This window comes from Dreissena polymorpha, chromosome 9 (assembly GCF_020536995.1).
Source record: "Dreissena polymorpha isolate Duluth1 chromosome 9, UMN_Dpol_1.0, whole genome shotgun sequence".
Classification (NCBI taxonomy): domain Eukaryota; kingdom Metazoa; phylum Mollusca; class Bivalvia; order Myida; family Dreissenidae; genus Dreissena; species Dreissena polymorpha.
In genome coordinates, this window is record NC_068363.1 from 67,359,095 (window position 1) to 67,371,654 (window position 12,560).

Consider the following 12,560-nt stretch of genomic DNA (forward strand, 5'->3'; position numbering starts at 1 on the left):
TCAACGATTGCTTGTCTACTTACTTATCCAATTCACAAACAATTTAAGGTCAAAGGTAAAACAAGAGAAATAAAATAAGACTTTGGCCAACCTTTACTTGATTATTTTTACTGACAGGTGTATCTTTGTTGCAATGTCACTTTTGTAATGTCCAAAAGCTTTATATGTAAAATGATCTTACTGCAGGTCTGGAGACCTTAACGCGCTGAACATAAGTGAGGAGAAGTTATCTCCCCCTGCCAGTGCATATTGGGACCTGAAGGCATACAACAACTCGAAGCTTTGCAATGTGCTATTCTCGCTTCATCTGAACAGTCTATTGTCTAGATTTGGAGTGACTTCTGTGGCACTGCATCCAGGCAATATAATGTACACAGGCATTCAGAAGCATTGGTGGTTCTACAGGCTACTGTTCTACATGGCTCGGCCATTCACAAAATCCATGGTTGGTTTTAGTTTAAATGTACTATTAAGTAGATTTTATACTTTATGTATTGGTACAGAGAGATTTTTACTAACAAATCAGTGACATGAAGATTTGTTCTAATGATGCATACCTATTTTATCGTTCAACTAGACACCTCCCTGGATTTATAAGTATGTTTTCGTGAAACGTTTTTTTCTGTAGTTATAAAGCATTTATTATTAAAGTTAAGGTCACTTGTAGTCATTTCATCCCATAGTTTATTATGCTTCCCCGAATTGCATGGGGTTGGGGGCATATACATGGCAATTTGTCCGTCAGTCAGAACTGTAATTTTGAATTCTCCCCGATGATGTGCTTTGTTGGTGTATGGGTAAATTATGGAGAAATAATTTTTATTCAAGGGTTATTAACACTCTGGAATAGCACGACATAACAATAACATATGTCCACCCTGTATGGTTACTGCATATGTCCACCCTGTATGGATACTGCATATGTCCACCCTGTATGGATACTACATATGTCCACCCTGTATGGATATTGCATATGTCCACCCTGTATGGATACTGCATATGTCCACCCTGTATGGATACTGCATATGTCCACCCTGTATGGATACTGCATATGTCCACCCTGTATGGATACTACATATGTCCACCCTGTATGGATACTGCATATGTCCACCCTGTATGGATACTACATATGTCCACCCTGTATGGATACTGCATATGAAGTTTGATCAAATTCAGATCGTTTTATGTGACACATCTCTGAAGTCAAACTGGCTGTCCCTCTATCACGCGGGAAACAGTTTAATAAAAAAATACTTTACTTACTTCACTTTATTTAACTTTCCTTAAACAGCAACAAGGTGCGGCAACAACGGTTTACTGCACGGTGGCTCCAGAGATGCAGAATGTGGGAGGCATGTACTTCAACAACTGTTGTCGTTGTCCGACCTCCAGCGCAGGCTGTGATGAGGAACTGGCAAAGGCATTGTGGGACATTAGCGAGAAAATACTTAGGAAACGTATTGGGCGACCCATCTAGAGAAAACAATATGAATGTGAGTAAAATTGACTCAACCTATGTTTGTTACCATGATTATTCATTTAAAAGGGAAAAATAGCATTAATTTGGTAATTTAACATTGGTAAAATAATGTTAGAATTTACATGCAATTCAGTATGCGAAGCACACAAGATATTAATAGAGAGAGAGGATCTGTATTTGTTTAGTATATGATTCAACAAGATTGTGTTTAAGTATAGAATGCTAGAATAGTATTTTAAAAACTTTATTTAATGTGGCTCAGTGGTTCAGACTTTTGTACTGAGCATATTTCATTGAATTATTTACAAATATTTTCAAAGTTTAGAACAAGTTTACTGAACGGACTCTTTATAACTTCAAAAATTGCTTGTGTATAAGCAATTTGTTTAAAAAATAACATGTACAAGTTAAAAAAATAATTGATCTAACTCTAATGTAATCATGGAATATATCATTTGTATAGATTAATAATTTGTAAATTTGGGGAGGTTAAGGATATAACTAACTGTGGCTTCGTTACAAATTAAAAAAATCCCTGTGTTTACTTAAATTGGTCACCAATGAAGCCTCACTTAATTTTTATGCCCCCCTTCGAAGAAGAGGGGGTATATTGCTTTGCTCATGTCGGTCTGTCAGTCCGTCAGTCTGTCGGTCGGTCGGTCTGTCGGTCCGTCCACCAGGTGGTTGTCAGACGATAACTCAAGAACGCTTGGGTCTAGGATCATGAAACTTCATAGGTACATTGATCATGACTCGCAGATGACCCCTATTGATTTTGAGGGCACTAGGTCAAAGGTCAAGGTCACGGTGACCCGAAATAGTAAAATGGTTTCCGGATGATAACTCAAGAACGCTTAGGACTATGATCATGAAACTTGATAGGTAGATTGATCATGACTCGCAGATGACCCCTATTGATTTTCAGGTCACTAGGTCAAAGGTCAAGGTCACAGTGACCCGAAATAGTAAAATGGTTTCCGGATGATAACTCAAGAACGCTTAGGCCTAGGATCATGAAACTTGATAGGTAGATTGATCAGGACTCGCAGATGACCCATTTTGATTTTGAGGTCACTACGTCAAAGGTCAAGGTCACAGTGACCTGAAATAGTAAAATGGTTTCTGGATGATAACTCAAGAACGCTTAGGCCTAGGATCATGAAACTTGATAGGTAGATTGATCATGACTCGCAGATGACCCCTATTGATATTCAGGTCACTAGGTCAAAGGTCAAGGTCACGATGACCCGAAATAGTAAAATGGTTTCCAGATGATAACTGAAGAACGCTTATTCCTAGGATCATGAAACTTGATAGGTAGATTAATCATGACTCGCAGATGACCCCTATTGATTTTCAGGTCACTAGGTCAAAGGTCAAAGTCACGGTGACCCGAAATAGTAAAATGGTGTCCGGATGATAACTCAAGAATGCTTATGGCTAGGATCATGAAACTTCATAGGTACATTGATCATGACTGGCAGATGACCCCTATTTATTTTCAGGTCACTAGGTCAAAGGTCAAGGTCACAGTGACAAAAAACATATTCACACAATGGCTCTCACTACAACGGAGAGCCCATATGGGGGGCATGCATGTTTTACAAACAGCCCATGTTAATTTTCATTCCATTTTTACTGTTTGATGTTCCATTGTACATTATCATTATCATTAAATAATTGGTCTGATGTTTTTGAATATTGTTTTCCTTAACAAGAACAGTTTGTATCACAGCTAATGGTCAATCCAAAGTCATAACATGTGTTTTATACTTGTATACATTACCCCAAGTCTGAATGAGTTTGTAAATAATTTTCACTTTAAAGTGTTGTTCTTATGTGCATTTAAGGCTTACTCCCTACCCGATCATGAAACTTGAATATACATGAGAGGTATTCTGAAATGTGCAATGTATTTATTGAGAATGTACACAATAGCAGCAATGTACTGTAGGATGAGTATATTTTGTAGTCAATTTTTATGCTTCCAGAAAATGTATGCTCCCCGAAAATTTTCAGGGAGCATATAGTTGCCAGTTTGTCCTTCCTTACTTCCTTCCGTCACACTTTTGTTACAGTTTCTCATAGCAACTTCAATACTTTACCGATCTCTTTCATATTTGGCATGAAGGTACCTTGCATGGACCTCTACCTTTTGATGAGGTTTGAGGTCACTGGGGTTCAAGGTCACCATGCTAATAATAGATTTTTCCGTCACACTTTTGTTACAGTTTCTCATAGCACCTTCAATACTTTACCGATCTCTTTCATATTTGGCATGTAGGTACCTTGCATGGACCTCTACCTTTTGATGAGGTTTGAGGTCACTGGGGTCAAGGTCACCTAGGCTAATAAATTTTTTTTTAGGTGGTTATAAACACATAGATTGACAAAGCGCATCATCGGGGAGCATCCATCAGTTTCACCGATATTCTTGTTGTATGTTGATTTTTATTTATTTAAAATATTAATATCTACTTGTTGCTTGTCAATTATATACATGCACATGTATATAAACGCAAAGATCTTGTTGTGTATAAACGGTTGAAATGTTTCTGTCAATTCTTACCATGCTCAAAATCAAACAAACATCATAGAAAAACACTTATTTTTAGTTTTTTGATGATGTAAAGCACATGTTTTATATCGTTATGTTTCTGCAGATTGTCATCATAATATAAACATCATTCATTGATTCGGCGAGAGCTATTTGTGTAGTAGTACATGTTTTGGCATAAGACAACTTGTCAAGTAAAATAATATGGAAGGGAATATCCGCCAGTCTATTCATGTTGCCAAATGACAATTACATATATTGCTAAATGACAATTGCATACTGCTAAATGACAATTGCATTTTGCTTTATTTTATTTGTTCCAAAATAACTGCGTCTTCCTTACGTCTTTATGCTTGTTTCTATCAGTTAGTGAAATATTGCTTGCATACTTCTTTTTAATGTTTACTCGATGTATGTTAATCATGTATTCTCTCGAGTAAATGACAAATGAATTATTTCTGTAAAATTGTTCATGTGGCTATCTTCTTGTTGCTGACATATTATCATTTCAATACTTAGTATTGCTAGAAAATGGCATTTTTTGTAAGTTCTACTAAGCGAAATGAATACGCACAAGGCAGCAGCTCACATGAAGTAAGCCGAATGCCGAATGCATTAAGACGAATGCATTAGTAATACTGAATTCATACACGACGGAGAACCAGAGTTGTCGGTCGTTTCCGGTAGTTTTCGTAAAAGGTTAATATTTAGAACGGTGTTGTATTATATATCAACCAGATGAATTACTCTACCGCGTCGTTTCGAACGTATTTTCCACTGTTCTTATTCAGGTAAAGGTTACTTGTTTAGTGTACTTGTTTATTAGGTAAATTGTATACGATTGTAATCCCCATTTGGAACGTTGAGTTGTCATTTGGTTTGTGATTAAGGTCTACATTGTATTTGAAGTTAATGGACGTAATCTTGTTTTTATTTGTAAACACGTCAAACATCCCATAGTATTGTTGTAACGAAAGTGGGTTACGTAACGATGATCAAAACGTCTAACTGTTGGCTTGTTTGAATTTAACTATTAATTTCATTCTGTTTTCATCGCATATCTTCGTAACACTGTCATTTATCTAATCAAATTAGTTGATACCTAGGTTGGTAAAATTGTATCTTATTCAAATGGTTCTTTTTCATTGTTTTTTACTAGTTTATCCCCAATACCGCATGGAAATTCATACAAAGAGTTAATTAAAATGGAAAGCAATGTGAGAAAATAAGTATGCACCGTTACCTCATTTACGAACAAAAATAATTATGTTTTCTGGGAATAAATGGTTTCTCTTTTTCATTTCAAAATTCAAATGTTTATATTTCGGATACTGTTTTATACTATTATCAATATATGTTGACCATCTTACAACTGTTTCTGTATATTGGGTACGAGATGACTTTGGATAGGTACCAGTTGACCAAAAACAGGTATAAGTTGACCAAAATGGGTTTGAGTTGATCACAGTATGTGTTGAACAGTTACCTAACAGGTGTCTTCAAGCAGACACATTTAATGAAGATTTTTCTTGTATAGACTTAAATGGTAGATCGGTCTTGTTTTTATTTGCATCTATAATGTGTAGCTAAGTGACCCAGTTAATGTTTACGCTTTGTAACTCAGGGGTCCTGGGTTCGATCCTCACGTGCGGTGCTGATTTTTTCCATGTGAATTTCCTCTGGCGAGACTGCAGAGCCCTAGCCTAGTACTGGTGAAACCCAGGAAGCATAATTAAGTGAATCTTTGCCTTAATGTTAGTTAAATACACGGGCAAAAACACCATACAAACAAACACATCAAGATGTTAGTACATGTAGGATAATTGGGGCGGGGGGCGGGTGAAGATTTCCCATAAAGATGGTACTTAGATGATCAAAGCAGATAAGATCATATTTCTGTGAAAAATGTATAGAAACTTAGATCAGCAAGTGGAATATCTGACTACATAACAGTTATTATCTCTCGAATCTATGATTATACTATATAATGGTGACTTGTTTTTATAAATAAAAAAAATGTACATGAATACATTTGCAGATATGAGCCAACAACAAAGAGCAGCTGCTCTTTTAAGGCAGGCAGCAGGTTTGTTGAATGTCAACAAATGTGACAGGAGTACACAATACCAGCACTAGTAACCTCTGTCAGTAGCACTAGTGCTGCAAATGCAATTTTTGCACCCGACAGTAAAAGAAGGAGGCATGGACATGCAAAAACAGGAACTGTGGCAGTGTCAGCACTGGACTATTACACCCAGTTGTAATCAGGTAGGCATCACTAAAGAGGCCTGTGCTAGATATTTTGGAACTACAGTCTATACCACACTTATTCTTTTTTAATGTAAAGATTTCTATTGTTTCATAATATTCATGCATATACATCTTATTTTACTGTGCAAACTTAAAGTAGTCATTTATTATTGAATACTTCCTTATCATTGTTTACAAGACCTTCCTGTACTTTCAATTTGTTCTCGAAACTCCCTACATAATTAATGATTAGGAAAAATGCTTTTAGCAGCTAACAAAAGGTTTATGAGTTGAGTCCCATAGTTTAGGATATTTCAAACACTTTTGAATTAAAAAACATAATTCCCAAGTGTAACCGTCCTTTTTCCAATTGGGCAAACACATCGCTGCAATACAGAAAATCAGATTCCACAACACGGCACTTATAAGTACTGTATACAAATTAACATGTGTATCAAGTTGAGTCAGGTTCAAACTGCACAGGTTATACCGGTAACTCTGCTGGTATCAGTTATAGAATGAAAAAAAAAAGTGCCCTTAAATCCAAGGTAAATAACTATAATAAGTTATCAGTTATACAATTGCAAATACTTAACTTTTCATAATACGGCCTAAACTCTTGCATAAATCAAGCTTAATATTAAATGATTTCAACTTTAACAAGACAAATGTGTTGCATTCACTTCCTTACTGTAAATGCAGGTTTCTGGTTACAACTAATGACCACCTGTTGAAGGAGCTAGACATTACCAGGGAGAGACACCAGCACAAAGGTGAATCAGATTAACTGGAGCTACAAGCAGCTTAAGAAAAACCTTCAGGGACCAGTCTAAATGTTCTGATAATGATAATAGAGTGTTTTATGTGTTTTATTGCTAAGAAGTTTGGCTACTCTCTATCCAATATCTAAAGTGGTATTTTATTAAGATTAAGAAAAAAATAAGGCCAATCTTAAAAGGAAATATTTTGCTAGTTGGAACATATTGAACTGTTTATTCAATCATGCAGCCATTTATTGTTTGCCATTTGAGCATTTTGCATGCTTAAGCTCATTATAATATTAGATAAATTGATTTATTTCACATTATTTTACTTATATTGCAATGATTTTACAAGCATCTCTTTCACACATCTTGTAGATTGGTATGCAGATATGTTCTTGCTAGATTTCAACGGTGTAGTTTTTTAGTAAATATGTCTTGCCTTTCTATTTTGTTGTGCTGACATTAAGACATTATTTATAATTTGTGTGCAGTGAACAGCCTAGGTTAAGTAGACCTGGTACATGTATTCAATCAAATTGAGCCGCGTTCTGGGGAAATTGGCTTTATGCATGTGTGTGAAGTGTCGTCCCAGATTAGCTTATGTGGCCCACACATGCTTATCTGGGACAACACTTTCGGCCTAGACTGGATTTTCTTTTTCAAAATACTTTCTTTGAACGAAAATCTCATAAAACCAGAAAGTGTCTTCCTTGATTAGCCTGTGCGGACCGTACAAGTTAATCTGCGACAATACTTTAGGAACATGCATTAAACCCCATTTTCCCAGAGCAAGGGTCAATTGTATTTATTTCCTTTTAATATTCACATGCCCTTTATTTTAGGATCATACAGATTCTAAATGCCTATTTATTGTAAGCTGAATATTCAGTTATAATCAAAAAGTGTCATAAGATCTTTGTTAAGACAGGACCCTAAATTCTAGCATTTAATGAGGTTATGTGCTTTTCCACACTTATTCTATGTCTTTTATAAGTAAAAGGTGAACACTAGCAACAATATAATTTGCTACCAAAAATGTTTCCATATATATTACTTATTTAACATGAAAGAAGTTAACATGTGTAAAAAAAAGTTTGGCAAACACAATGACGGGTATTAATTTCTTCGTGATTATATGCATTTATTTTACACAAGTTATAAAACCATGATGAAGTATATGTAATTAACAAATATGAATCAGTTTATTTATTGTTCATCCAGGCATTTACATATAACCAGACAGTTGTGCAATCTCACATGTATATGTAGGTTTTTAACTTATATTGCACCAGTGTAAAGATTGTTTTGAAAACAATTGTATGATCATGTTAAAGTTGCATATGTCTAGTCATAAGCAGTATGTGTGGGATACACTAGCAAGAGGACCAGAGTGATCATTTTGTTTTCAGATGATGTTTATGTAATGTGTGGTTCATCCTAATATTTATTTAACCAGTATGCCATGTAATACATATATTTCCTAATAAAATTTAAAAAAAGGTTATTCAGTATTTAGATTATGTTGACACGCTATTTCATGATGGATGGCTTCATCCACAGTCATTACAAGACACACAGCAACAACATAATTGAGCCACGGTCTGGGAAAATGGGTCTTAATGCATGTGTGTCAAGTGTTAATCAGGGCAAATCAGCGATCAAATTTTACCTAAATGGAATTGTACGATAAAATAGTCTCTGGCGGAAAGTGTTGTCCCTGATAAGCCTGTGCTGACGGTACAGGCTAATATGAGAAAACATTTTGAGCACATGCATTGAGTCCAATTTTCCCAGAGCCAGACTCAAATGTTAAAGCAATGCACTATTAAAAATATATCCAATGAAGAGCAGCAATAGTGGTTTGCAATTTATTGAAAATCTCATAATTGTTCAAATAAAAAAGATTTATTCATTATTTACAACAAGATGCAATCATCTTTCCAAAACAACAACACAATTGGCATTTCATGTAAACTTTAAAAGGCTATTCACACTACATGTATATGATAAATTAAACTGGTATTTATTATAAACAATACCATACTAAAGAACCACATACAGTTCTCACTATTCTATTCATAGCAATTCATATTGATTTCAACAACAACTACCAAAAACAACATTCCCATTTGCATCTTTTAAAAGGTACAAGTATTTTAAATGCTAATTCAAAACATAACCTGTCATGTAAACAAAGTTTTGACTTTTGAAGAGGCACTGTCATATAAAGCTCTTTCTTAAAATGCACGTTTTTTAGTCATCAAGATAGAAAATTACAGTACCTCTTCGACTCCTTCAAAATATATTGGTACATACAAAATAAACACAAACTCATACTGATGTAACAACCGGTGACATGCAGTCTGATTTCTGGTTATCTGCTGAAACAACCTTTATACAGTGTGAAAATTACATAAAATTAAAGATATTATTTTATCTAAGACATGTCTGGCTGAACAAAAGCTTTTTATAACAAAAAACATATTCCACCAGGTAAATATCAACAATTATATTTTAAGTTATATCTAAGAAAAGGTTGTTGTTGTTTTTTTTACAAAATTATTACCTCAAGTGTAAAAAAATCTTGTATAATCTATAAAAAAAAATCATTTTAAAACCATTTTTCATATTTCTTGAATCATTAACAATAGTTTTCTAATAAACGTTAATTCATGTATTTACATGATTTTTAGTATATACATTTAGGAAATAATAATAGTACATAATTATGTTAAATAATAACAGTACATAATTATGTTATTTATCATGTTTTTTGCTTGTTCTAATCGAGCAATAAATTTAAAACAGACAAGAAGTCTTTTCCACCAAACCCGTGATTAGTCATGATGGGGAAAATCTGATGAGAATAAGACCCATATGGTGTCGGTCACTTCACTGCCATCACTGCGTTTTGAGCAAGAACCAGGTCCTACAATGTTGAACAATAATGTTTATGAGCCTTGTCGTGCAAATGGATTTTAGAATCTAACTTCAACAGATGCGACCAGAAAAACTGCAGACCAGCCTGTGCATCTGCCTACCTGTCTGCCATAAAGTCACGTAAGGTTTCGTGGTCTCATAAGGGGACATTATGACTCCTTATCAGAGTGTACGGATGGCAGAGGCATATCTGCAGCACTGCGCTGATATGTCCTTAGACCCATTTTTCATGAGCTTCTGAAGTAAATTTCTCCTTAAGACATTTTTTTGTGATCAAAATCTCAAAGATAACAAGCTGGTATATATTGTTTATAACTTGTTTGAAATGTGGTAGAATATACTATTAAAGGGAAAATAAACCAAACAACTACAAGAAAATTTAAAATCAGATGTACTAATAGTAGAGGAATCATTCGTAAAATGATTAAGGGCTAGTCTAAATTTTATAAACATGCATTTTAACATTATTGTTTTCACAAGAATAGCTGGATGCGGATGTTCTGATATTGCAGTGATATATTGAATGCTTACTTAGGTGATCCTCACTCAATGCCGCATTGTCATGACAAAACCTCATAAACTTTAAAAACAAACACACATACAAGATATGCACTCACGTTGGTCATAAAGGGTGTCCAGAATCCACCATTGGAGTGATTGCTGGATGGAGCCCCCTAAACGATACCAGGGCCTTGGTTTAACATTTTAGAAGATCAGCATCGCCCTGAACGCATGTTTAGAACCTTGGCATGCACCATTGGACATAGCCGGACCTGCAATAACACAGCAGACATATGGATTTTTTGATGGTATTCACACTTACGCAAGAACATGACTAATTTACTCATCTCTTTAAAGTCTTTTATTCATGTTAAAGGGACAAAGAAACAATACTTGACTGATTAATTCACTTGTTCAAATTTAAACATGTGGCATAGTATCTCATTTTTATGCCCCAGGATCGAATGATCGGGGGTATATTGTTTTGGCCTGTCTGTCTGTCTGTCAGGTCTGTCAATACTATATAAACTGTACGCTGAAGTTTCTTTAGCTACATGTAGTTACAACAGAGACACGTTAAGCTTTTAAGTTCCTGTTATAGCGTAAATAAATCACAAAAAGTAGAACTTACCTGGGCATCATTTTTCTCAAAGTGTTGCATCATTTTTCTCAAAGCGTTTACAACAGGAATAAGGTGTCGATAGTGGGCATTCACGATTTCGACATTGTTAAATCACGCGTAACGAGACTGCCGAGATAAGGCGAGATTAAGGGTTCGGGGGGGGGGGGGGGGGGGGGGGTTCTGCCAGTATTTGCTCTACAGTATACACACCTTACCTATCCGATATATGGACTTCATAAATAAAATAAAAGCGATAAATTGCCGACTTGAAACTAATTAAAGCAATCTTTATTTTTAGCTCCACTGGCCAAAGGCCAGCGGGGCTTATGTCATGGTCCTGTGTCCGTCGTGTGTGCGTCCGTGCGTGCGTTAACTTTTTCTTTAAACATCTTCTTCTCCTAAACTACTGGTCCAAATCTGATGAAATTTCTCAGGAATGTTCCTGTGGTGAACCTCTTTCAAATTTGTTCAAATTATGCCCCTGGGGTCAAATTTGACCCTGCCCCGGGGATTCAAAAAATTGAAAATTTGCTTATATAAGGCCTATTTTGTGCAAACTTTATAAATCTTCTTGTCCATAACCATTAGGCCTAGGGCTACCAAATTTGGTATGTATTGACATCTTATAGTCCTCTACCAAGTTTGTTCAAATTATGCCCCTGGGGTCAAATTTGACCCTGCCCCGGGGGGGGGGGGTCAAAAAATTGAAAATTTGCTTATATAAGGCCTATTTTGTGCAAACTTTAAAAATCTTCTTGTCCATAACCATTGGGCCAAGGGCTACCAAATTTGGTATGTAGTGACATCTTATAGTCCTCTACCAAGTTTGTTCAAATTATGCCCCTGGGGTCAAATTTGACCCTGCCCCGGGGGGTCAAAAAATTGAAAATTTGCTTATATAAGGCCTATTTTGTGCAAACTTTAAAAATCTTCTTGTCCGTAACCATTGGGCCTAGGGCTACCAAATTTGCTATGTAGTGACATCTTATAGTCCTCTACCAAGTTTGTTCAAATTATGCCCCTGGGGTTAAATTTGACCCTGCCCCGGGGGGTCAAAACATTGAAATTTTGCTTATATAAGGCCTATTTTGTGCAAACTTTAAAAATCTTCTTGTCCATAACCGTATGGCATAGGGCTACCAAATTTGGTATGTAGTGACATCTTATTGTCCTCTACCAAGTTTATTCAAATTATGCCCCTGGGGTCAAATTTGACCCTGCCCCGGGGGGTTAACAAATTGAAAATTTGCTTATGTAAGGCCTATTTTCTGCAAACTTTAAAAATCTTCTTGTCCATTACCATTGGGTCTAGGGCTACCAAATTTGCCATGTAGTGACATCTTATAGTCCTCTACCAAGTTTGTTCAAATTATGCCCCTGGGGTTAAATTTGACCCTGCCCCGCGGGGTTAAAAAATTGAAAATTTGCTTATATAAGGCCTATTTT

At 35.6% G+C, this 12,560-nt stretch overlaps 1 protein-coding gene across 12 annotated transcripts in view; it reads left to right on the forward strand.

Moving 5' to 3' along the window:
- Window positions 1-12,560, forward strand: part of LOC127845676 (WW domain-containing oxidoreductase-like) — a 323,591-nt gene that overhangs the window by 34,801 nt on the left and 276,230 nt on the right. For 4 of the 12 annotated variants that reach the window (XM_052376734.1, XM_052376732.1, XM_052376733.1 and 1 more), the window contains exons 7-8: window positions 187-445; window positions 1,292-1,493. In XM_052376734.1, coding sequence (XP_052232694.1) covers window positions 187-445; window positions 1,292-1,477 — 445 coding nt within the window. In that variant the 3' untranslated portion in view covers window positions 1,478-1,493. Of the gene's footprint in view, window positions 1-186; window positions 446-1,291; window positions 4,178-12,560 lie in introns of those variants that run through there. The other 8 variants (XM_052376730.1, XM_052376735.1, XR_008033316.1 and 5 more) reach the window with 7 other exon arrangements.